Source organism: Bufo gargarizans, chromosome 9 (genome assembly GCF_014858855.1).
Source record: "Bufo gargarizans isolate SCDJY-AF-19 chromosome 9, ASM1485885v1, whole genome shotgun sequence".
In the NCBI taxonomy this organism is placed as follows: Eukaryota; Metazoa; Chordata; class Amphibia; order Anura; family Bufonidae; genus Bufo; species Bufo gargarizans.
Window position 1 is genome coordinate 83,371,537 of NC_058088.1, and position 23,646 is coordinate 83,395,182.

The 23,646-nt window shown below is 41.6% G+C and overlaps 1 protein-coding gene across 1 annotated transcript in view; it reads left to right on the forward strand.

The window, feature by feature from the left end:
* TRPC5 (transient receptor potential cation channel subfamily C member 5) overlaps positions 1 to 23,646 on the forward strand; it is a 302,759-nt gene that overhangs the window by 93,259 nt on the left and 185,854 nt on the right. Inside the window, exon 2 of the mRNA XM_044306574.1 lies at positions 3,961 to 4,482. Coding sequence (XP_044162509.1) covers positions 3,961 to 4,482 — 522 coding nt within the window. The remainder of the gene's footprint in view (positions 1 to 3,960; positions 4,483 to 23,646) is intronic.

Here is a 23,646-nt window from a genome sequence, read left to right on the forward strand (position 1 = left end):
TATGGCAATAGGTGGTTACTCACTTGTATAGGACAAAAATTGGACTGCACTCCAAAAGACTTTCCAATGAGTCAATATGCTTTATTCACCCATAAAGTGGCACAAAGCGACGTTTCGGCTCATACATGAGCCTTGAGAAAGCCACTTTATGGGTGAATAAAGCATATTGACTGATTGGAAAGTCCTTTGGAGTGCAGTCCAATTTTTGTCCTATAAATATATATATATATATATATATATATATATATATATATATATACAGTATATATACTGTACTTGAGAAAGGCTCTAATGGTGAGCCGAAACGTTGCATTCACATGGGTGAATACATTTTTACTTTTTCAATTGCCTAGGAGTGCTGCCTGTTTGCAACCAATAAAGGTGTCTTACTAGTGAAATGGCCATGTTGATCGGTTGGATCTGAGTCTGAGGAATTGCATCTTGAGTCTAGTTTCAACATACGATGGCCCAGAAAAAAACATTGTCTGTTGGAAATGTATCCTGAGTTCATTGTAACTTAAGGGACCTCTGTATTACAGTTTGTTAACCTGATGAATGATATCATAAAGATATATTAAATAAGGGAATACATTCTTACGAATGCAAGACATTAGGAACTTTTACCTCCACTCAAAAATTGAAGCGAAATCCTCCACTGAATACTCACCAGTTTTCAGAGTTTCAGAAAAATAATTGAGACTAAAAGAACCCTGCCCTGAATATATGACTTCTTTTGATTCACATATGACATTGCACCAGATTGATTATCACCTGCTAACCTGATGCAAGGAACAAATACAATCAATGACAAGCTTCTCGAGGGAAATCATGTCAAGATGCAGGACATAGTGCTTCTATGGATTTGGAAGTTTGTGTGGATTGTGTGTTTCTATGGATCTGTGTTTGCCCTTTCATTAAAAAAAAAATATTTTAATTGAGGAGGGTCCCAGTGAAATCTGCAGCAAGTATTAAAGGACTTCTCTCACTTTGGAGATAACTAGAATGCAAGAATGTTGCGAGTCTAGAAGAAGCTGTTTTTTAAGAAGTTCTCTGCTTGTGCCTTCTCCATAAAAATAAATGTGCCTTAGAACTCTTGCACATGATTGTATTCAGTGTCAAACTGGCCTTTCATAGTACCAGAGGATCTGGTGGGACCTAAGGTCCAGGAGAAAAAAAAACATTCGGAGCTGCCTTTGAAGCCAATCACTTGCCACTAGGGTCTACTTTTCTTTAATAAAAACCTATTACACTTTATTGATGATATGGGGTTTGGGCCCAGATAATGTGTTCCACTGACCATATTATACAACTAGGTTTACAGTCCTCAGAGAAATCTATGGGCCCACACTGTACATCTTTGTGATTTTTTATTTTTTTTTAAATAGCAGCATGTCCCATCACATACTGAGGTATTGCTTGTAGATCATAATATGAAAGCATAAAACAGCAGGCAAAGAGTGCCTACAACTAAATAATATGGAGGTATTGGACTACAGATGAGCAAATCCATTCCTAACTAATCAAATTCATCTTGAATTTCCCAAAAATTTGTATTGCAACCAAGTCCCTATATTTTGCAATTTGATTCAGACAAATGTCTCCAAAGGGTGGCCACTATTTTATAGGTCAGAAGACATAGAAGAAGTCATCTGCCATAAAAGAGAGAGAATTTTTGGGCTATTTTAACAACAAAAAAAGACAGTGCAGTGTGTTTTTAAAAAGGCTGTTTGTTACCACTAGCTTCCATCCATTTATCTATAGCCATATACTGTATGTTGCTGTCACTTTGACGTTACTAATGCTGTCTTGGTATTAAAGAGCTTGAAAGGGGTTGGATATAGTCCTAGTCCTCAGTGTGTCATACGCGACTTTCAGGGCAACCTGATCACTTTTGATTCAGGTAGAATTTATTTGCACCCGGATTAAGTCTGCCAACTGATTCATTAGAATTGGATCCGAATCGTCTTTCAGGAAAATTGCTCATCTCTACGTGGGACTCTGCATGCTTCACTGTGTGCGTGAGACAATAATTGTTAAATATTTGTTAACAGTTTTTGGTGGAAACTCCTTGAATTAGTGAGAAACAATTTTCAGAATAGATTACCATTTTTAGACTATAATATTTTGACCACCCGCCCCTGCTTTGTAACATTCTGTAATGACTTTTCTGGTACAGAGCAGGTTGTTGATTTGTTTATGCCAGGAAACACAGTTAATACAATATGGATTAAGTCTCAGGTCATTACATGTCCGTTAATATATTGCGCACAGATGTCTAACTATGTCATTACATATTTAGCTGTAAAGCAAGAGGCTGAAATGTCTTGCCTGAGTTTCAGTCTGCAAGCTTTAGAAAACCTTTCATAAATGACTGGGACTAGGAAATGAGATCTTTGTAATCTATTACTTCAATAAAAAATACAAGGCGACTGCCTGAATGAAGTATCTTACACAGTACAAGGCAGGCAGGATAGAGCCATGCTATCAAGTCTATTATGCACCCAAGCATATCTCCTACTAAAGGGCAGCAAGTGGTGAAAATGTGTCTCCATTACTCCATCAAAAGTAGACATTGATAATTGTTCTTGTATCTAGCTTATCACATATCAATATGTTGAGGAATACTATTTTGTCCAGAAATAAACAAGTGGTATCTTCTGAAATAGTTCTATATATAGGATTCATTGAACTTTATGAAGAACCGAATGGCTGCATAAAATGTTCACCAAACTGTATAGTATTACAGGCTATGGACACCTTTGGGGGGCAATTTTTATTATTATTATTATTATTGCGTTCTGCTCATTCTGGACTAAAAATAATTTTAAATAGTTATTTGTTAGAAATAATCAACAGATGTTGTTCTATAGCTTTCAGTTGCAGTGCATTTGCAGACTAGTAGGCTCTGTCAGCTGGATCTGTAGCTCATATCTGTACTTTTCTAACAGCTTATAAGCACTCCTTATAGCTTATTGGTTTGATAATAAAATATATATAATTGTAGCCCAAAATAAGTAGAATTCAATAATAATAATAATAATAATAATAATTTTAAAAAAAATCCCAAGGATGTCCATAGCCTTTAAGTTCATCCACCTGTGATTTGCATACCAGTGAGTACTTCCACCATAAGTTCACAGGACTCATTATGGCCCATAAAAATTCCAGTCAATACCCTTGGAAATAATTATAACTCTTAAAGATTAATTTGGATCAAATAGTTTCCTATCTACTAGTCTCAGTCTGCACCATGTACAGCTAGATCATATATCTCATAATCAAGGAATCCCTCCAAACAGTTATAGAATATGCATGTATTACCAATGCACTTGAAGTGCTATACATAGTATATATCACCATGGTAAAATGTTTGTATGATCCCTACACAAGAGCTCTAACCATGTTGTCTGCAATGCTCCAAAAAGAATGAGAAGACATGACTAGTGGTGGTATTTGAGTCTTCCTCTTCTGACCCAAGCTGCCAAAAGATTCCTTTATTATAATAAAAATTCCCAGGAGTTACCCTCCACCCCTTAACACTATCATTTTAAATTAACCAATGGTATTATACCACACAGATCTATATGTCTTTACAACATACCATCTGGAAGCAATTAAGGTTGCTCTGCAAGGGAAGCCAAAGATTTTTTTTGCATACATAAGAACCTCTACATATAGTATATACCAGATATTGCAGACTAGATATATTCTTATAAGTCCTGTAGAATATATGACTCGGTGCCTAAAGGGAACAGATAACCAAGATTTGATTATGTTTAATTAATCTTACTATATCAGTATTTACATCAGTCTCTATCTTCAGAGGGTCTCTTTTTTATCTCTATGTTTATGTAATCTGCTCATACAAACGTTTTACCTTACATACCTTTGCAACATTGTAGAATATGATATGGCTTTAAAAACAGATTTACCGTTATTGATTCTTCTTTTTCTTTCTAGGTACCAACATTAATGATGGACACACAATTTTCAGAATTCACTCCAGACATTACGCCCATTATGTTGGCAGCTCACACTAATAACTATGAAATTATAAAACTTTTAGTCCAAAGAAGGGTGACAATACCTCGCCCACACCAGATACGTTGCAACTGTGTGGAATGTGTCTCCAGCTCAGAAGTTGACAGCCTCAGACACTCCAGGTCTAGACTAAACATCTACAAAGCTCTGGCTAGCCCATCTTTGATTGCCTTATCCAGCGAGGACCCTATACTGACAGCTTTCCGCCTTGGGTGGGAGCTGAAAGAGCTCAGCAAGGTGGAAAATGAGTTCAAGGCTGAATACGAAGAACTGTCTCAGCAATGTAAGAGGTTTGCCAAGGATCTGCTTGACCAAGCAAGGAGCTCTCGAGAACTGGAAATTATACTTAACCATAGGGATGACCAGAGCGAGGAGCTGGATCCTCAGAAGTGTCATGACCTGGCAAAGCTAAAGGTAGCAATAAAGTATCATCAGAAAGAGGTGAGGTGAACCTATATTGTTCACACAGTTATTTCATATTTGCAGTGCATTAAATGTTAATAAATGGTCAAAAATTGCCTCAGCCACCCCTAAGGTTCACCTGTCAGCATAATTTTACATTGTTCATCTAGATATCATCTACACATAGTTCAGTTACGTTACAAATATTTTGCTTAATTTTTGTAATGATCTTGTACTAGAGTTTGCATTGTCAGCTAGAGCTGAATTCTTCATTCTGCATGTTGCTACTAGAATAACTTGACACTATAACACCAGATTAACCCTTAAAATGTACCTGAGTTTTCAAAACAAAAGTTTTCAAAATGGCTGTGCTTCTTTGTACAATCATAACTGTGAAGAAACTGTTATATTTGGACTTCCCTAATATTTTTTTTCAACCATATTATTCCCTGTTTCATCTGCACAGCTGGATGCATTTCTCTCAAAAGCAAGTGGCATCTTCCTTTTGCCCACACTGTGCTACTGTGACATCTTTTCCCTTACTTCCCATTATGTTTGTATTCAGCTCCAGAGCTCACAAAATAGATAAGGACGGATAAATCACACTTAAGAAAGTCAAGAGGCTCCTGTGTTGCTCAAAAGCAGTGCAGAAGGAGTCCCTACTTCCTATTAGCCATCTTCTGAGTCAGCAGGAACAGATCTGCCTGACAAAAGGCAGTGGACGGCAAATTAGGAGGAATTGATACCTGTAGCGGCCATGACTTTACAGCTATTTTCAGGTGGATGCAGGCATATTTTTTAAATGTAGTGATTCAGAAATTTGCTAAGTACACCATTCTCTATGAAAGTAAATGAAATTAAATTGTGTGAAAGTACAGCGAACTTTTACTATATGAGCTCCTATAATACAACACACACTGTTACCCAGAACATGGGACTTCATTTTTTTAATGCCAGGCTGCTGTCCAGGTTCTGATGTAAAGAATACATCTCCAAGAATTCAAATCAACAGACCATGGTATGTACAGACATCAAACCTGTAGGTGATGACCGCTTGTTAGTTTAACACCATACAGAATTATGGATGCAGTTCTGGATCACTGCAAGATGTCTAAAGAAAGCATGTGCCAAGAAACTCAACGTCATATGTAAATTATCCCTACCGGTTACTTGTAGAATTGTATTCAGTGATGAACTTCCTTATTAAGTGAAATTAAAATGATGCTTAATTGCTATCTATAAGTGTTTTTCCTTCCATATTTTACATATTAGAGCACAATCATTACACATCTTAAGGAAACATGGAATTCAAAGTATATGTAATAGCATCCTGTGCCAAATACATAGACACATTCAAGAACAGTTAAATTAATAATCTGTCCATATGACATATTAGGGTAACTGGTCATCATAGGGTTTTTGTCTATAAGGCCCCTTTCACATGGGTGAGATTTCCGTGCGGGTGCAATGCGTGAGGTGAACGTATTGCACCCGCACTGAATCCGAACCCATTCATTTCTATGGGGCTGGGCACATGAGCGGTGATTTTCACGCATCACTTGTGCGTTGCGTGAAAATCGCAGCATGCTCCTCTTTGTGCGTTTTCACGCAACTCTGGACCGATAGAAGTGAATGGGGCTGCGTGAAAATCGCAAGCATCCGCAAGCAAGTGCGGATGCAGTGCGATTTTCACGCGTGGTTGCTAGGAGACGATTGGGATGGGGACCCGATCATTATTATTTTCCCTTATAACATGGTTATAAGGGAAAATAATAGCATTCCTAATACAGAATGCTTAGCATAATAGGGCTGGAGGGGTTAACCACCTCAGCTCCCCTAGCTTAAACCCCCTTAATGACCAGACCACTTTTTACAATTCTGCACTACACTACTTTCACGGTTTATTGCTCGGTCATGCAACTCACCACCCAAATGAATTTTACCTCCTTTTCTTCTCACTAATAGAGCTTTCATTTGGTGGTATTTCATTGCTGCTGACATTTTTACTTTAATCGAAATTTACCGCAATTTTTGCAAAAAAATGACATTTTTCACTTTCTGTTGTAATTTTTTTTTTTAACTACATTTCTATATAAATTTTACTCTAAATTTATTGTTCTACATGTCTTTGATAAAAAAAAATGGTTTGGGTAAAAGTTTTAGCGTTTACAAACTATGGTACAAAAATGTGAATTTCTGCTTTTTGAAGCAGCTCTGACTTTCTGAGCACCTGTCATGTTTCCTGAGGTTCTACAATGCCCAGACAGTAGAAAAAACCCACAAATGACCCCATTTCGGAAAGTAGACACCCTAAGGTATTCACTGCTGGGCATAGTGAGTTCATAGAACTTTTTATTTTTTGTCACAAGTTAGCGGAAAATTATGATTTTTTTATTTTATTTTTTTCCTTACAAAGTCTCATATTCCACTAACTTGTGACAAAAAATAAAAACTTCCATGAACTCACTATGCCTATCACAAAATACCTTGGGGTGTCTTATTTCCAAAATGGGGTCACTTGTGGGGTAGTTATACTGCCCTGGCATTTTAGGGGCCCTAATGCATGAGAAGTAGTTTGAAATCAAAATGTGAAAAAAATGCCCTGTGAAATCCTAAAGGTGCTCTTTAGAATGTGGGCTCCTTTGCCCACCTAGGCTGCAAAAAAGTGTCACACATGTGGTATCGCCGTACTCAGGAGAAGTTGGGCAATGTGTTTTGGGGTGTCTTTTTACATATACCCATGCTGGGTGAGATAAATATCTCTGTCAAATGACAACTTTGTATAAAAAAATTGGAAAAATTGTCTTTTTGAGAGATATTTCTCTCGCCCAGCATGGGTATATGTAAAAAGACACCCCAAAACACATTGCCCTACTTCTTTCGAGTATGGCGATACCACATGTGTGACACTTTTTTGCAGCCTAGGTGCGCAAAGGGGCCCAAATTCCTTTTAGGAGGGCATTTTTAGACATTTGGATCCCAGACTTCTTCTCACGCTTTAGGGCCCCTAAAATACCAGGGCAGTATAAATACCCCACATGTGACCCCATTTTGGTAAGAAGACACCCCAAGGTATTCAATGAGGGGCATGGTGAGTTCATAGAAGTTGTTTTTTTTTGGGCACAAATTAGCAGAAATATTTTTTTCTTTCTCACAAAGTCTCCCTTTCAGCTAATTTGGGACAAAAAGTTCAATCTTTCATGGACTCAATATGCCCCTCAGCGAATACCTTGGGGTGTCTTCTTTGCGAAATGGGGTCACATGTGGGGTATTTATACTGCCCTCGCATTTTAGGGACACTAAAGCATGAGTAGAAGTCTGGAAAATAAATTTCAATTTTTTTTTATGTATTTGGATTCCGTGAGGGGTATGGTGAGTTCATGTGACATTTTATTTTTTGTCACAAGTTAGTGGAATATGAGACTTTGTAAGAAAAAAAAAAAAAAAAAAAAAAAAAGAAAAATCCATTTCCGCTAACTTGTGCCAAAAAAATGTCTTAATGGAGCCTTACAGGGGGGTGATCACCCCATATAGACTCCCTGATCACCCCCTGTCATTGATCAACCCCCTGTAAGGCTCCATTCAGAGGTCCGTATGTGTTTTGCGGATCCACGGATCCATGGATCGGATCCGCAAAACACATACGGACCTCTGAATGGAGCCTTACAGGGGGGATGATCACCCCCCTGTCATTGATCACCCCCCTGTAAGGCTCCATTCAGAGGTCCATATGTGTTTTGCGGATCCACGGATCCATGAATCGGATCCGCAAAACACATACGGACGTCTGAATGGAGCCTTACAAGGGGGGTGATCAATGACAGGGGGGTGATCAGGGAGTCTATGTGGGGTGATCACCACCCTGTCATTGATCACCCCCCTGTAAGGCTCCATTCAAAGGTCCATATGTGTTTTGCGGATCCGAACCATGGATCCGTGGATCTGTAAAACACATACGGACGTCTGAATGGAGCCTTACAGGGGGGTGATCAATGACAGGGGGGAGATCAATGACAGGGGGGTGATCAGGGAGTCTATATGGGGTGATCACCACCCTGTCATTGATCACCCCCCTGTAAGGCTCCATTCAGACGTCCGTATGTGTTTTGCAGATCCGATCCATGTATCCGTGGATCCGTAAAACACATACGGACGTCTGAATGGAGCCTTACAGCGGGGTGATCAATGACAGGGGGGTGATCGAGGAGTCTATATGGGGTGATCACCCTCCCTGTAAGGCTCCATTCAGACGTCCGTATGTGTTTTGCGGATCCGATCAATGGATCCGTGGATCCATAAAACACATACGAACGTCTGAATGGAGCCTTACAGGGGGGTGATCAATGACAGGGGGGTGATCAATGACAGGGGGATGATCAGGGAGTCTATATGGGGTGATCACCACCCTGTCATTGATCACCCCCCTGTAAGGCTCCATTCAGACGTCCGTATGTGTTTTGCGGATCCGATCCATGGATGCATAAAGCACGTAAAACACATACGGACGTCTGAATGGAGCCTTACAGGGGGGTGATCAGGGAGTCTATATGGGGTGATATGGGGTTAATAAGTGACAGGGGGGGGTGTAGTGTAGTGTAGTGTGGTGCTTGGTGCTACTTATTACAGAGCTGCCTGTGTCCTCTGGTGGTCGATCCAAGCAAAAGGGACCACCAGAGGACCAGGTAGCAGGTATATTAGACGCTGTTATCAAAACAGTGTCTGATATACCTGTTAGGGGTTAAAAAAATCGCATCTACAGGCTGTAGATCCACTTGCTTACCTGCAGTGCCTGTGTGCGCGTGTTCACAGGCGCCTCCGGAACGTGATCCTGCGTTAGGCGGTCCGTAGGTGGTTAAAAAGAAAATTATAATAATTTAACTAACCTTAATCCACTTGTTCGCGCAGCCCGACTTTTCTTCTGTCTTCATCTTTAAGGAATAGGACCTTTGATGACGTCACTGCGCTCATCACATGGTCCATAACATGATCTTTTACCGTGGTGATGGGTCATGTGACGGACCATGTGATGAGCGCAGTGACTTCACCACAGGTCCTTTTCCTATGCACAGCAAAGATGAAGACAGAAGAGAAGCCATGCTGCGCGAACAAGTGGATTAAGGTGAGTTAAGTTTTTTTATATTTTTTTTTACTCCTTCAGCCCTATTGTACTATGCATTCTGTAACCATGTTATAAGGGAAAATAATACAGTCTACACAATACCTAACACAAACTTCTGTGAAGAAGTTCGGGTTTGGGTACTAAACATGGTGATTTTTCTCACGCGCATGCAAAATTGATTACAATGTTTTGCACTCGTGCGGAAAAATTGTGTATTTTCCCGCGACGCACCGCATCTTATCCTGGCCAAAAACATGACGCCCGTGTGAAAGAGGCCTAAGAGCAGGTTCTAGCTGGCGGACTTGAGCAATCCATCCGTAACGCTCCTGCAGGGGAAGTTTCTGACCAAAAAAGGCTTACCCTGGCTAAAGTCCCCTTTACATTGCTCAATTGAGCAGATGATTGACAGAAAGGGACCATTCCTTCCCAACAATCGCTTGCTCGTCGGTGAAGGAGACCGCTGTATTTACATACAGCTATCTCATCCAAAGTGTAGGGTGAAGACATTGCTCATGCCATTGCTCGTCCCCATACAGACACAATGATCTGCTGCCAAAAGCAATGATTCACCCAATAACCCGATGAACGAACGTTTTGCTCATTCGTCGGGTGATAGACGGCACCTTTACACCGGCAGATAATCTCTAATGAACATTTCTACAAATACTTGTTAGCAATGATCGGGCAGTGTTAAAGGGGATATCCAACTCCAGAAATGCCTCAACATATGCTCGGGCCCTTCACACAGATAGTACCTACCTCTCTCCCCAGCACCTGCATCACTCCTGGTCCCTGCACGGCCGTCGCGGCATCTCCCCATGACGGGTGACACTAGAGAGGCTCGTACCTATCGAGGCCTGCTATTGGCTATCCTTCGACACCGGATGTTTTCACCTGTGCAACGGAGAGATGCAGCGGCAGCCGTGCGGGCATCAGAAGCGGGTGCCAGGGAGTAGGGTGAGTACTATCAGTGTGAGGGGCCCAGCGGTATGGTGAGGCATTTTAGGGCATAACCCCTTTAAGGAGCCTTAAGTCATCAGTTTGCCTGAGGTATCAAGAGGCAGATCTGCATGAATCAGCTGATCACTGTGGGGGCTGCAATATGGCAGCCAGAATTGTGGAGAGGCCAGTCCATAATGTTATTTCTTTTTTCTGCTCCATTCGGATATAGACTTTTTGTGGAAGTTTTTTTTCCATTCATTATCCTGCTGTAGAGCCCAATTATACTGCAGCATCGGTTTATTTTGATGGAGCCATTGATCCTTAGAAATGTATCACTTTCCAGACTATATTAAAAAAAATATATTAAGTGTCTTAGATTTTCTTTTGATTATTACCATGACATAATGTTCTTGTAAAATGTATTTCACTCCATTAGTAAGGATCAGACATAATGGCTGTGGTCAAAGACCTCAAGGTGTAAAACAGAAAAGCTACTGACCTATATGCTGCTGGAGTTTAACATGTTGGTATAAAGTTTATCTTTTATCTTAAGTGCTGGATTTTTTGCTCTATTGGTTGTGCCTACCAGTCTGTTCCATGCATTTGATTTTAGAGATACTGGCGATATTACACAAGCTTTAAAGGGTCACTGAGTTTTCACAAAAGTTTTGATATGTCATAGGACCAGGGCTTTCTTTCTCAGAGAAAAGGTGGTGGAACTCCCCACCCCTCCCCTGGCTACGCCCCTACCCACCCCTCGGACCGCCCCCTAAAACCACCCCTTTAGAGAACAGGGATGCAAGTAAAATTTGGGGGGCTATAAAAGTTCAGCCCAGCAAAGAAACCCCCCAGATGGGGATGGCACTGTTATGGGGTGGAGGATCTGTGGATGGCACTGTCATGGGGGATCTGTGGATGGCATCCCCCATCCTATAACAGTGCCATACACAGACCCCCCCATCCTGTAACAGTGCCATACACAGACCCCCCCACCCCATAACAGTGCCATCCACAGACCCCCCACCCCATAACAGTCCATCCACAGACCCCCCCTTAACAGTGCCATCCACAGACCCCCTCCCTTAACAGTGCCATCCACAGACCCCCACACCCCATAACAGTGCCATCCACAGACCCCCCCACCCCATAAAAGTGCCATCCACAGACCCCCCCCCCCTTAACAGTGTCATCCACAGACCCCCATTGCCGCTCCAGTACAGTTATCCAGTATCAATTAATAATGATTCATGCTGCCCCCTCTGTAGTATAACATTCAATATATCCTACTCACAGGGCCACTGTTATATCGTAATGCAGGCCGGCCGGGCAGACGAGCGGCAGCGTCACTGACTGACGTCACGTGCCTGCGCCGCCTGCTTCATTCATAAAGTAGGCACGTGACGTCAGTCACGCTGCCGCTCGTCTGCCCGGCCAGCCTGCATTACGATATAACAGTAGCCCTGTGAGTAGGATATATTGAATGTTATACTACAGAGGGGGCAGCATGAATCATTATTAATTGAATTACACATTTTATAACTGTACTGGAGCGGCGGGGCCGGAGCACAGTGAACGCACCGGCCCCCAGCTCCTCCTCCCAGTCCCTCCCCGCTGATACATCGCAGCCTGCGATGCTGGAGCATGGCAGGCTGCGATGTCAAAAGGTGGCGGAACGCCGTTCCGGTGCGTTCCGCCACAAAAAAAAGCCCTGCATAGCACCATATCAAAAGTTTGGATTGGTGGGGATCTGAGTGCTGAGACCCCCACTGATCACGAGGAGAGGGGAGTGGTCGCATAGCACGCTCTCTCTTCACTGCAGGGGAGGAAGCGATATAGACTCAACGGAAAACCTATGGGCTCCTCTAGCTTCCATCTCCTTCAGTGAGTAGAGAGCGTGCTATGAGGGAGCTTCTCTCTCCTTGTGCTCACAAACGGTATGGGGCTCAGCACTCAGGCCTACACAGATCAAAAGTTTTTAATGTATAAATGTAAAAAAGAAACAAAGAGAAAGCAGAAAGGTAGGATCGCTAAGAACTGCAGTTATCGGACCAATATAAGGGAGATTTAGTCCACTTAAGGGGGGTAGAAGATGACATGTTGACTTACCCCTTTTCCTGGATCGCTTATTACCCTCAGGTTACGTTTCTCTTGGAATAAGTCATTCTTCATATTGGTCCAAAAACTACACTTTATGGAATCCTAGCTTTCTGCTGTCTCTGAGCACTGTTTTTTTTCTTATCTTTTTTACATTTATATATTGATCCACCCCAACTAAGCATCTTTTGGATTGGGCCTCCACCACCAATATCCACTTTAGATGTTGCCTGAATGGAGAAAATGTTCATTGTATTGTTTGAAGGCTAACCTGATCCCTAGGTTGTAATGGTCGATGTGCAGTGACATAGGACATCCTCCTTACACCAAGTCAGCCTGCAATAAAATTTCTTGGAATTCTAACCATATTGATCTGGGAGTGTGGTCTCGAAAGATTTTTTACATCCAAAGTACTGTGACCCTTTAAACCTTCTGGTTACATTTGAGTCTAGATTCTTACTGTAATGAAAAAACTGGCTTATAGAGGATGTATTTTGAGTTTTTATTGGGTCCATATATTTCTTACAAAAGACACTGTAAAACAAAATGTCCAATACAAAACTGACATGCATTGAAAATATGTGACAGCTCAACTGACAGAGGAGTCTTAGGGCTCTATTAGACCACCTAATGTTCGGATAGGACGAGCGCCGATCAACGCTAAACATGTCAATCAGGACTCGTTTGCATCGGCCTAATACACAAACTGATGCAAAGCAAATCTGTAGGGGGTCCTCAGTGTTGTTCTTTTTACATAAAAGTAATAAAGAATTAGATGCAGTGATGATCAGCATAAGCACCTGGGGGGGCATGATTGCCAATTTATAGTGTGCTCATGAACATTAAATACAGCCTGGATGGTGTCAGTAATAATAGTGTAACCTGCGTTTGTGCTATTCTGATGAAAATCTAGACCAAATCTCAACATACTCCATTATAATAATGCCCTCACATGTGGCAGATTTATGCAAAAATCGGTTCCATTCATCTAAATGGAGTGGTTTTGGCAGCAAGCACGTGCAATTCTACAAGCCCCATTCAGATAAATGGAAATGTTTTTCAGTCGCAGAATTTTTTTTAAACAAAATTAACCACATCCACATATGAAGGCACCCTTAACCCCTTAAGACTTTGGTCGACAGAACGGTATCAGAGCTTGTTTTTTGTATAACGAACTGTAGCTTGTATTGGTACTATTTTTGTGGTATGTACGACTTTTGGATCACTGTTTTTCAAATTTTTGGAGGGAACAAGATGACTAAAAAATGCTGAATCGCATGTTTTTCTTTTCCGTTATAGCGTTTACCACGCAGGATTTTTATTTTTTTTATTTTATTAGTTGACATTTTTGGATACCTGATATGTTTTTTTTTTTATTGTTTATATATTTTAATTTGTAATATTGGGAATGGGAGGTGATTTAAACTTTTAAGATTGTGGTGTGTTTTTTTTTTTATTGACTTTTTGTTTATTGACTATTAGCCCCCCTTAGGGGGGCTAGAGCCTGGGATCTTTGATCCCTTGTCTTTTTCACCCTAATAAAGATCTATTAGGGTGAATAGGATTTTTACACTGTCTTTGCTGATCTATGCCTCGTGCATGGTTCAGCAGGCAGATTAACATGGCAGAAGCGTCAAGGCTGCCAGGCTAACCGATCGGAGCCCTACAATTTCACGGCAGTATCTGAGGCGTTAAATGATGAGGTTCATTGGGATCACCATTCCACATCACTGCGGCTGGGGGCCTGCTGTATGATACAGTAGTGGGCTCAACGCAGCAGCCGACTCCATACAATTTCGGGCACATAATGCTGTACATGTACAGCATTATATATTAAGGAGTTAAAGAGGTTTCATCTCAGTTATTAGTTGCATACGCTAGAATTTGCCACAACTGTTAGATGGGTGCAGTTCGCACCTGTGGGAACCACTTCTATATCCAGAACAGGGCCCCTAAAGAAAAGGTGAGAGCACCACATGTGCTGCGTACTATCCATTCACTTCTATGGGAGTTCTAAAAGTAGCTGAGCAGCGCGCGCAGCTATTTTCAGAACTCCCATAGCGGTGAATGGAGGATGACTGCGCTTCACTTTTGCGGCCCTATTCTAGAGCTAGGTGCGGGTCCCACCTCTGGGACATTGGTAGCCTATTCTAGAGCTATGCCACCAATGCCTGAGATGAGACAACCTCTTCAAGTCAGTGAGGGTCTGTGTAATTATCGGAATTCTGTACCTCAGTGTGCCTCTGATTTTATAAGCAATATGGATCTGTAGGGACTACGTGTGCCAGCATACAGAGCCATAACTAGTAAGCTATCCCTTCTACTATTAATGGTATATTAGAAAATTGTTCATATGGCAATTCCCCAAAAGTCAAAGTGGCTTGAGCCTCCCTTTAAATGATACATATATAAAGAAGTTTTTAATTTTCATAAACAATTTTTATTTTCCATGTACGTCTGCTCCCTTCCTGGCTGTTTAATTCTCTAGTGGAAGATCAGGTCGCTCTTGAACCTCGGCAGAAATCGGGAGCTGATATATGTCAAATAAAAGCATGCTATGAATTTCACAACACTACTAGTGGCTAATTATTTATTTAGCAGACAGAAGGGACATAATTGTTATACATTTATGCATGGCACGCATGAAAGATTAATTTAGGCGACTGAAAATCTCTTATTTCATAAAATGCATACTCATTTTCTCACTACTTATTAGGTAACCCCTTCATTTCCTATAATAATCAGCAATGAGAGGCAGAGGCAATATTCAAATTCACGATATTTCGCGAATATTTGGGCAAATATTCGTCATATATTTGCGAATTCAGCAATCGGAAAATTTGCGATAAAAATTCACGATTAACAATACTCCTAAGGTCAAAGATATTGCAGCCTTATCATTTGCCCACAAGCAAGAAGCAGTGAGGGATCATGGGTACTGATGAAAAAAATCTAGAATATTTGCGATTACGAAGATACAGCACTATAGTCTGGTTATTCGCAAATTCTCAAAGTGCCAATATTCGAGATAAAAATTTGCGATTAGAATATTCGCGATCAACACTAATGATAATACAGGTGACTAAGGAATGTGTTTGGACGGCAACATAATAGGTTACCTCTGTGCTATGTGTGACATTGCTGACCACACGCCTACAGTCATAGCACATGACATGATCACATCGTACAGATAAGGGTCACAGTATGTGATAATAAGGGATCGGTATAAAACTACGGCATTTGACTAATTGTACTGAGGAACAACTTCAATTTAGTTTTTCCTTGTAAAAAAAAAAAAAACTTATCTTGTAAGTTTTCCTTTTGCATGACATCATAAATATTCCACCCAGCTCTTTCTTAGTGAAATTGGTCCTTTGAAAAAGATGCAGAATGACAACTATTAGCAGCTGTAACAGTTCTTATATACAGTTCTTGTATTCTTATATACAGTAGATTCTTTAGGGCTCCTATCTGTACAATAATAATAAGGATGCTATACAGTTGCACAAGCCATCTTCTGTTCCACATGATTCTACATGAATCTGAAAAAAAAAATATGATTGTCATATCAGATGTTGTATGTACAGAAGTATTCGGTTGCTAAAAAAAATCATGTAATACTCATCCCTTTCTCCAGTGCCATTCTCAGGGCCACTGGTCCAGTCCTCCTGCTGCTGCTGCTGGATTGCAAGCTGCAGCGATGATGTGTCAGTATACTGCATATGAATTCTGCAGCCAATCACTGTCCCCAGCAGTCTGGTACTGAGGATAGCGATTAGCTGCAGCAGCCGAACACCTACACATCACTGCTAAAGTTTGTAAACAAGCAGCAGCAGAGAAAAGTACTAGAGAAAGGGGGAAGGGGGGGTTATTAAAAGACTTATTTTATTTTTGGCAACTGAGGGCTTGTCTGAGATTTTTTATTATCTTGCACAACCCGTTTATAAAGTGGTTGACATTGGATGCAATATTAAGTGCATCTTTAGAATGCCTATTTGCCTATTTCAAGTTTATACCAGTTGGTGTCAAAAGTTTGCGTCAAATTTTTGTGCACACTGATGCTGCTTTAGCCCTGCCCGTTTCCACTAACCTCAGCTTCATGTCCCTTTAAGCCATGGTCCCATGTCGGACAAGGTGGGGAAAAAAAGTATCTAAAACAATACATGCGGTTCAGTTTTTTGGGTGAAAACTGGGCTAAAACTCTGGCACATTCTGATTAGTAAGTCTTCTCAACTGATTCTGTGCTAGCATGCACATTAGGACCGTCACCCTTTGTGCCCTTGCACAGTATTATGCCCCCTTTGTGCCTCAGCACACTAGGTATGCCACCTTAGTGCCACCCACACAGTAGTTAGGCCCCTTAGTACTCACACAAAGTAGTTATGCCCCATTAGTGCCCCTTTCACAGTAGAATGCCCCCACACAGTATTTTGCTTCCCATAGTGCTCCAACACAATAGTTATGTCCCTTAGTATTTACACACAGTAGTTATGCACCCTTAGTGCCTCTCTTACAGTAGTGTTAACAAGGTAAAAAAATATATGCATGTCCCACGATGAATGAAGAACATCTTTTTCACAGATGCCTTCAGCTGCCAAGTGCACATGTAACAGATCAGCCAGTGTCATAGGAACAAATCTGCTGACAGATGCCCTTTAAGACAATCGGGCTTTCGTCCAGTGGCGTACCTACAATAGAGGCAGACCACGCAGCTGCTATGGGGCCCGTGAAGGGGGGGGGGGGAGGCCCAGCCCCTAATTACACTAACATAGCTGCTGTGACTCCACTATCACTTCTCCTGAGCTCAGGGCCCCCCTCCCCTTACATATTTTATCAATCTTCCTGCCGGCTCCTGCAGTGACAGACAGTCCCCAGCCAGCCTATGCCAGTGCGCTTTCCTCTGTCTGTCTGCTGGGTGTTGAACTGGCCAATCAGCATTTAGCAGCGTTAATAGCCTGCTGCTGATTGGCTAGCCTAGCTCAGTAGACAGAGACAGGACTGAGCGGGCGGGATGCTGGACTTGTCTTCCTCCACACTAACCACCCAGAGACGAACTCCAATCCCCACAGACTGATAATGTCTCCAGAGAGTCTCCACAGTTATGGACAAAGTAAGTAATGTGCAGCTGTGCACTGTCAAAAGTAAAAAAAAAAAAAGTTAATGAGGAAGGGGGGGGGGGGGGGGGCACACTGGCCTCTACATAATTTTATCATATAGAGAACAGTGTGCCTCAAACAGCCCCCCCCCCCCCATGAACGCTGCTTGCTGTTGATGCTTATATAGACAACGATGCCCCAGCAGCCACCCCCCCCCCCCCCAATGAACTCTGTTGCATTAGCATTAAGAAATTAAGAAGAGTTTATGGGGGGGGGGGGGTGCTGTGCAGAGTGGGCATAAGCAGGAGGAACGATGCTCTCATATAAATCACTCTTCCTGCCTGTGCCCCCTGTTCCAGGCTTTAGCAGACAGGCAGGAGCAGTGATGTGTGCTGTATATCACTTGCTGCAGCCCTAGTGAAATCTGTACTTCTGTACACCACTGTCATATCAGCAGTGTACGAAAGTATGGGAGAAAGTAATCTTATGGCGCTTATAATAGGTTCTAATAAACTTCATTTAGTTTATGTGTACTTTAAGTTAGGGATGTCCAACCTGCGCTCCTACAGCTGTTGCATGATGGAAGTTGTAGTTTTGCAGTAGCTGGACGGCTGCAGGTTGGACATCCCATGGTTATTCAGGTTCTTTCAAGTTATCCCCTATCCATGAAAATGGAGGCGCTGTACTCTCTGAAGCCTGAAATAAACTGAGGGGCCAGTTGCACATGTGCACGGCCGTTTTAAAAATTTCTATGGAAATTCTGGAGATATTTGGGCAGTGTACACATCCTGTGGATAGGGAATAGTTAGAAACGAGAATACCCCTTTAAGGATTTATATTGTCAGTAGTAGGTTACATACGCATGGAACCATGTCTACTTCAAAATACGTTAATAATTTCCAGAGAAAAACCTTACGGGAAAATATTATTTTAGTTAGTTTTTAAGTTATTTATTCCTAACTGTTTAATTAGTAGTGGAATGGGCCACAGGTGGGTAGTGGGTGGGGTTAGGGGGCCCAATTCAGATTTTTGCTATGGGGCCCAATGATTTCTATGTACGCCCCTGCTTTCGACACTCTTGTCTCAAATGGATTTAGCACCCCAATATGAAAATACAATACAACACAGTATTTATACTTACAAATAACTTTTCCGTTGTGTTTCCGTTCCGTTTTTTCCGTATGGCATATACAGTATACAGTAATTACATAGAAAGAATTGGGCTGGGCATAACATTTTCAATAGATGGTTCCGCAAAAATGGAACGGATACGGAAGATATACAGATGCATTTCCGTATGTGTTCAGTTTTTTTTGCGGACCCACTGACTTGAATGGAGCCACGGAACATGATTTGCTGGCAATAATAGGACATGTTCTATCTTTCAACGGAACGGAAAAACGGAAATACGGAAACGGAATGCATACGGAGTACATTCAGTTTTTTTTGCGGAACCATTGAAATGAATGGTTCCATATACGACCGTATACGGAACGCAAAAAACGGCCCGCAAAACTGAAAAAAAAAACGGTAGTGTGAAAGAGGCCTAAGGGTGTAATAAATCTTGGGGGGAAAAATAGGAGAGAGGGGCACTCGATTATCTGGTTCTAGATGGATCCATACAATAAAGCTAAGTGAGGTAGATGCGGCAGATTTATTAAAAATATATTAAAAGCATATAAATTATCTAGTAACTTATCAGCAATATCCCCTAAAGTTAACAATACTAATAAGGATAAGGATACAACCACAGAAATAGGGACTTAAAATAGGCGTAAGTAGTGAATGGTCTATGTGCGACTTATGGGACGCCACGTGGGACACACACATTCAGAAGCCAACTATCAAACAGAGCGGACAGGCCACAGGAGCGGTAAAGTACCCGATTGTCTAAGTTGTTATTTGATACATCAGGTGGTGTAATGGTGTAATAACCAATCTTTGAGATACCGCAGGATAAGTGAAATTAACTACTGAATACTATTGCCCCTCTCTCTCCTCTCAATTGGAGATTAGTGTTCCACGATTGTTCCGTGGAACATGTATGGTGGACTTTAGACCAGCTGGTACCACATCAAATGACTACTAACCAAATGTGTCATTTCTTTTGATAAATATATAAATATACAAGTATTCAAGCAGCCACTATATTGAACTTTATGCTGAATTTCATAAGTCGTATATAGACCATTCACTACTTACGCCTATTTTATGTTCCTATTTCTGTGGTTGTATCCTTATTGGTATTGTTAACTATAGGGGATATTGCTGATAAGTGACTAGATAATTTATATGCTTTTAATATATTTTTTTTATAAATCTGCCACATCTACCTCACTTAGCTATATTGTATGGATCCATCTAGAACCAGATAATCGAGTGCCCCTCTCTCCTATTTTTTCCCAGAATTTTGACATATACGACAAAGGGTGTGTCGTGGGGAGTGCACCGTCCCATCTTCGGTTATAATAGTTTGAGCCACTAATATTCTCTAGGTGTAATAAATCTGTTTAGCTATACATACAGTACAGACCAAAAGTTTGGACACACCTTCTCATTCAAAGAGTTTTCTTTATTCCATGACTATGAAAATTGTAGATTCACACTGAAGGCATTAAAACTATGAATTAACACATGTGGAATTATATACATAACAAACAACTGTGAAACAACTGAAAATATGTCATATTCTAGGTTCTTCAAAGTAGCCACCTTTTGCTTTGATTACTGCTTTCAACACTCTTAACATTCTCTTGATGAGCTTCAAAAGGTAGTCACCTGAAATAGTCTTCCAACAGTCTTGAAGGAGTTCCCAGAGATGCTTAGCACTTGTTGTCCCTTTTGCCTTCACTCTGCTTGATTGGGTTCGGGTCCGGTGACTGTGGAGGCCAGGTCATCTGGCGCAGCACCCCATCACTCTCCTTCATGGTCAAATAGCCCTTACTTTAAAAGTTTTCCCAATTTTTCGGCTGACTGACTGACCTTCATTTCTTAAAGTAATCATGGCCACTCGTTTTTCTTTACAAATTCTAACAGTCTATTCAGTAGGACTATCAGCTGTGTATCCACCTGACTTCACAACGCAACTGATGGTCCCAACCCCATTTATAAGGCAAGAAATCCCACTTATTAAACCCGACAGGGCACACCTGTGAAGTCAAAACCATTTCAGGTGACTACCTCTTGAAGCTCATCAAGAGAATGCCAAGAGTGTGCAAAGCAGTAATCAAAGCAAAAGGTGGCTACTTTGAAGAACCTAGAATATGACATATTTTCAGTGGTTTCACACTTTTTTGTTATGTATATAATTCCACACATTTGTTAATTCATAGTTTTGATGCCTTCAGTGTGAATCTACAATTTTCATAGTCATGAAAATAAAGAAAACTCTTTGAATGAGAAGGTGTGTCCAAACTTTTGGTCTGTACTGTATATAAGGCTGCCATAGACACAGATAATAGAACTGATAGTGAACATTGGAACACTAGTCAGATCTTCTCTGGGCCATAGATTATACAGTAAGGAGACATTTTTTATTCTTCTATCATATACAACATGGCATGGCTACAGTACCACAGGAGGAATACAGGCCTTGAGACAATAATTTAGGAGTTAATTAACGAGTGTGAAAACTCTTATGTTATGACGCACTTAAAGTAAATCAGGAATTTTCCTGTGGCATATTACTGTCATAATATTTAATTAATTTTCTGAATAAGAAAAATTTATGAGAGCATTTTAAATCAAGAGCAAACCACAGGTAATTACTTCGCACCTAAAAAGTATTGGGTATGGTTATTTCTCTAATCTATGTCCAGGTTTTCCCCTGAAATATTTACAGCAACCTAGAAGTCCAAAAGAAGAGCCTGGTCTGTACACTTGTTAGGCTACTTTCACATTAGCGTTTTTTGCGGATCCGTCATGGATGTTACAATAATACAACCGCATGCATCCGTCATGAACGGATCCGATTGTATTATGTCTTCTATAGCCATGACGGATCCGTCTTGAACACCATTGAAAGTCAATGGGGGACGGACCAGTTTTCTATTGTGTCAGAGAAAACGGATCCGTCCCCATTGACTTACATTGTGTGTCAGGACGGATCCGTCTTGCTCCGCACCACATCGCGGATAGAAAAACGTTGCTTGCAGCGTTATTCTGTCCGCTATGGGAGCGCAACCAAACGGAATGGAATCCATTTTGGTGCATTCCGTTTAGTTCAGTGTTGTCCCTATTGACAATGAATGGGGACAAAACTGAAGCGTTTTCTTCCGCTATTGAGATCCAATGACAGATCTCAATAGCGGAATTGAAAACGCTAATGTGAAAGTAGCCTTCTAGGTGTTGCTTATCATTGTAATCCTGTCTGTGGTAATAATGATGATAATAGCTACTAACTAGTTACCTGTACAGAAAAGGAAATCATTATCTATTATTAGACCTAGTGGCCAGTGTGAGTATTGCAGGATTATATACAATTTTAAAATATAGACTGTGATGTGGAAAATGAAAAAATAAATAAATAAACTAAAAATTCTAAAATACAAAAAAATATGTATAGCACAAAAACGTGATTTAAACATTAGGTCATTTTCTGATGACACATTCCCTTTAACCACCTCCCGACTGCTGTACGCACCGATGCGTCCGGGAGGTGGTTGATTAGTTCCTCCTGGACGCATCGGCGCGTCTTCTCGCGAGACGCGAGATTACGTCACAGCCGGCCCGCGCATGCGCATCGCGGGCCGGCATTTCACTGCAGAGTATTTCGTCAGCAGCCTGCCGGCCACGATCATTGGCTGGCAGGCTGCTGATTTTCAAAAAAACCAATCAGCAGCCATTTAACCCCACATATTAGTAAATATGATGGGGTTATATGGCTGCTGTGCTCCTCTGCTCCTTCTTTTGGTCGGTTGGTTCCAGCAGAGGAGCAGAGGAGCACATCATTACTGTGAGTACCCACTACACCACACTTAGCCCCCAGATCACCCCAATTAACCCTTTGATCACCCCTTTTATCCCCCCTGTCAATCACTAGTGAAAGGAAAAAAGTGATCAGTGCAAACTGTCACTTTTTTTTTTTCACTGGTATTGACCGTTAGGTTTCAGTATAGTTTAGGCCCCTTGGTTAGGTAGTTTAGGGATCGGTTAGCGCCCAGCCCACCGCACCGCAGTCCGTTATTCGCTGATTAGCGTATCGCTAATCAGCATTTGTACTTTTATAGTATCTGGAAGTGATCAAAACTGATCACAGTCAGATCTATATTTGTACTAGTGTCACTTTAGTTCTCCCTCCACCCAAAACGCAGTGTTTGCCCGATCAGGCCTGATCGGTCGCCCACACGTGCGTACACCCACGCCCGCCCCACCGCAGTGACAAAAAAAAATTTTTTTTTTTGATCGCTGCACATTCACTTTACACGCACTGCGGCGATAAAAAAAATCAGTTTTGATATTTTTTATCAACCGCAGCAGCCTCCGGTACTTCGCTAGCCTCCCATTTGTAAGACAGGCTTGCTTTTTTTTTCTTGGGTAGTCTCAGGGAATACCCCGAAATTTAGTTGCCCACATGTCTAACAGGGGGTATTCTTCTGAAGAGGCCTACAGGCTTCTGACCCAGTCGGATGAGGAGTGGGAACCCTCATCTGATGAATCCAGCGGGTCAGAATACGAACCTGTAGAAAGCAGTGGCTCTCTGACCCAAAGTTCGGACGAGGAGGCTGAGGTCCCTGATAGCACCAGGCGTACCCGGCCCCGTGTCGCTAGACCACAGGTTGCGCAGGATCCGCTTCAAGAGCAGCAGAGTGGGGCTGGTGCTGTCGGATTACGTGGTGAGGCATACACCAGCAGCCCAGCCCTTCCTGGACCTAGTACCAGCACTGCCGTACAACCTGGTGAAGTAGCGAGCACCAGAAGGGCAGTTGAAGCTGGTACGGTGGCACGTGCAGT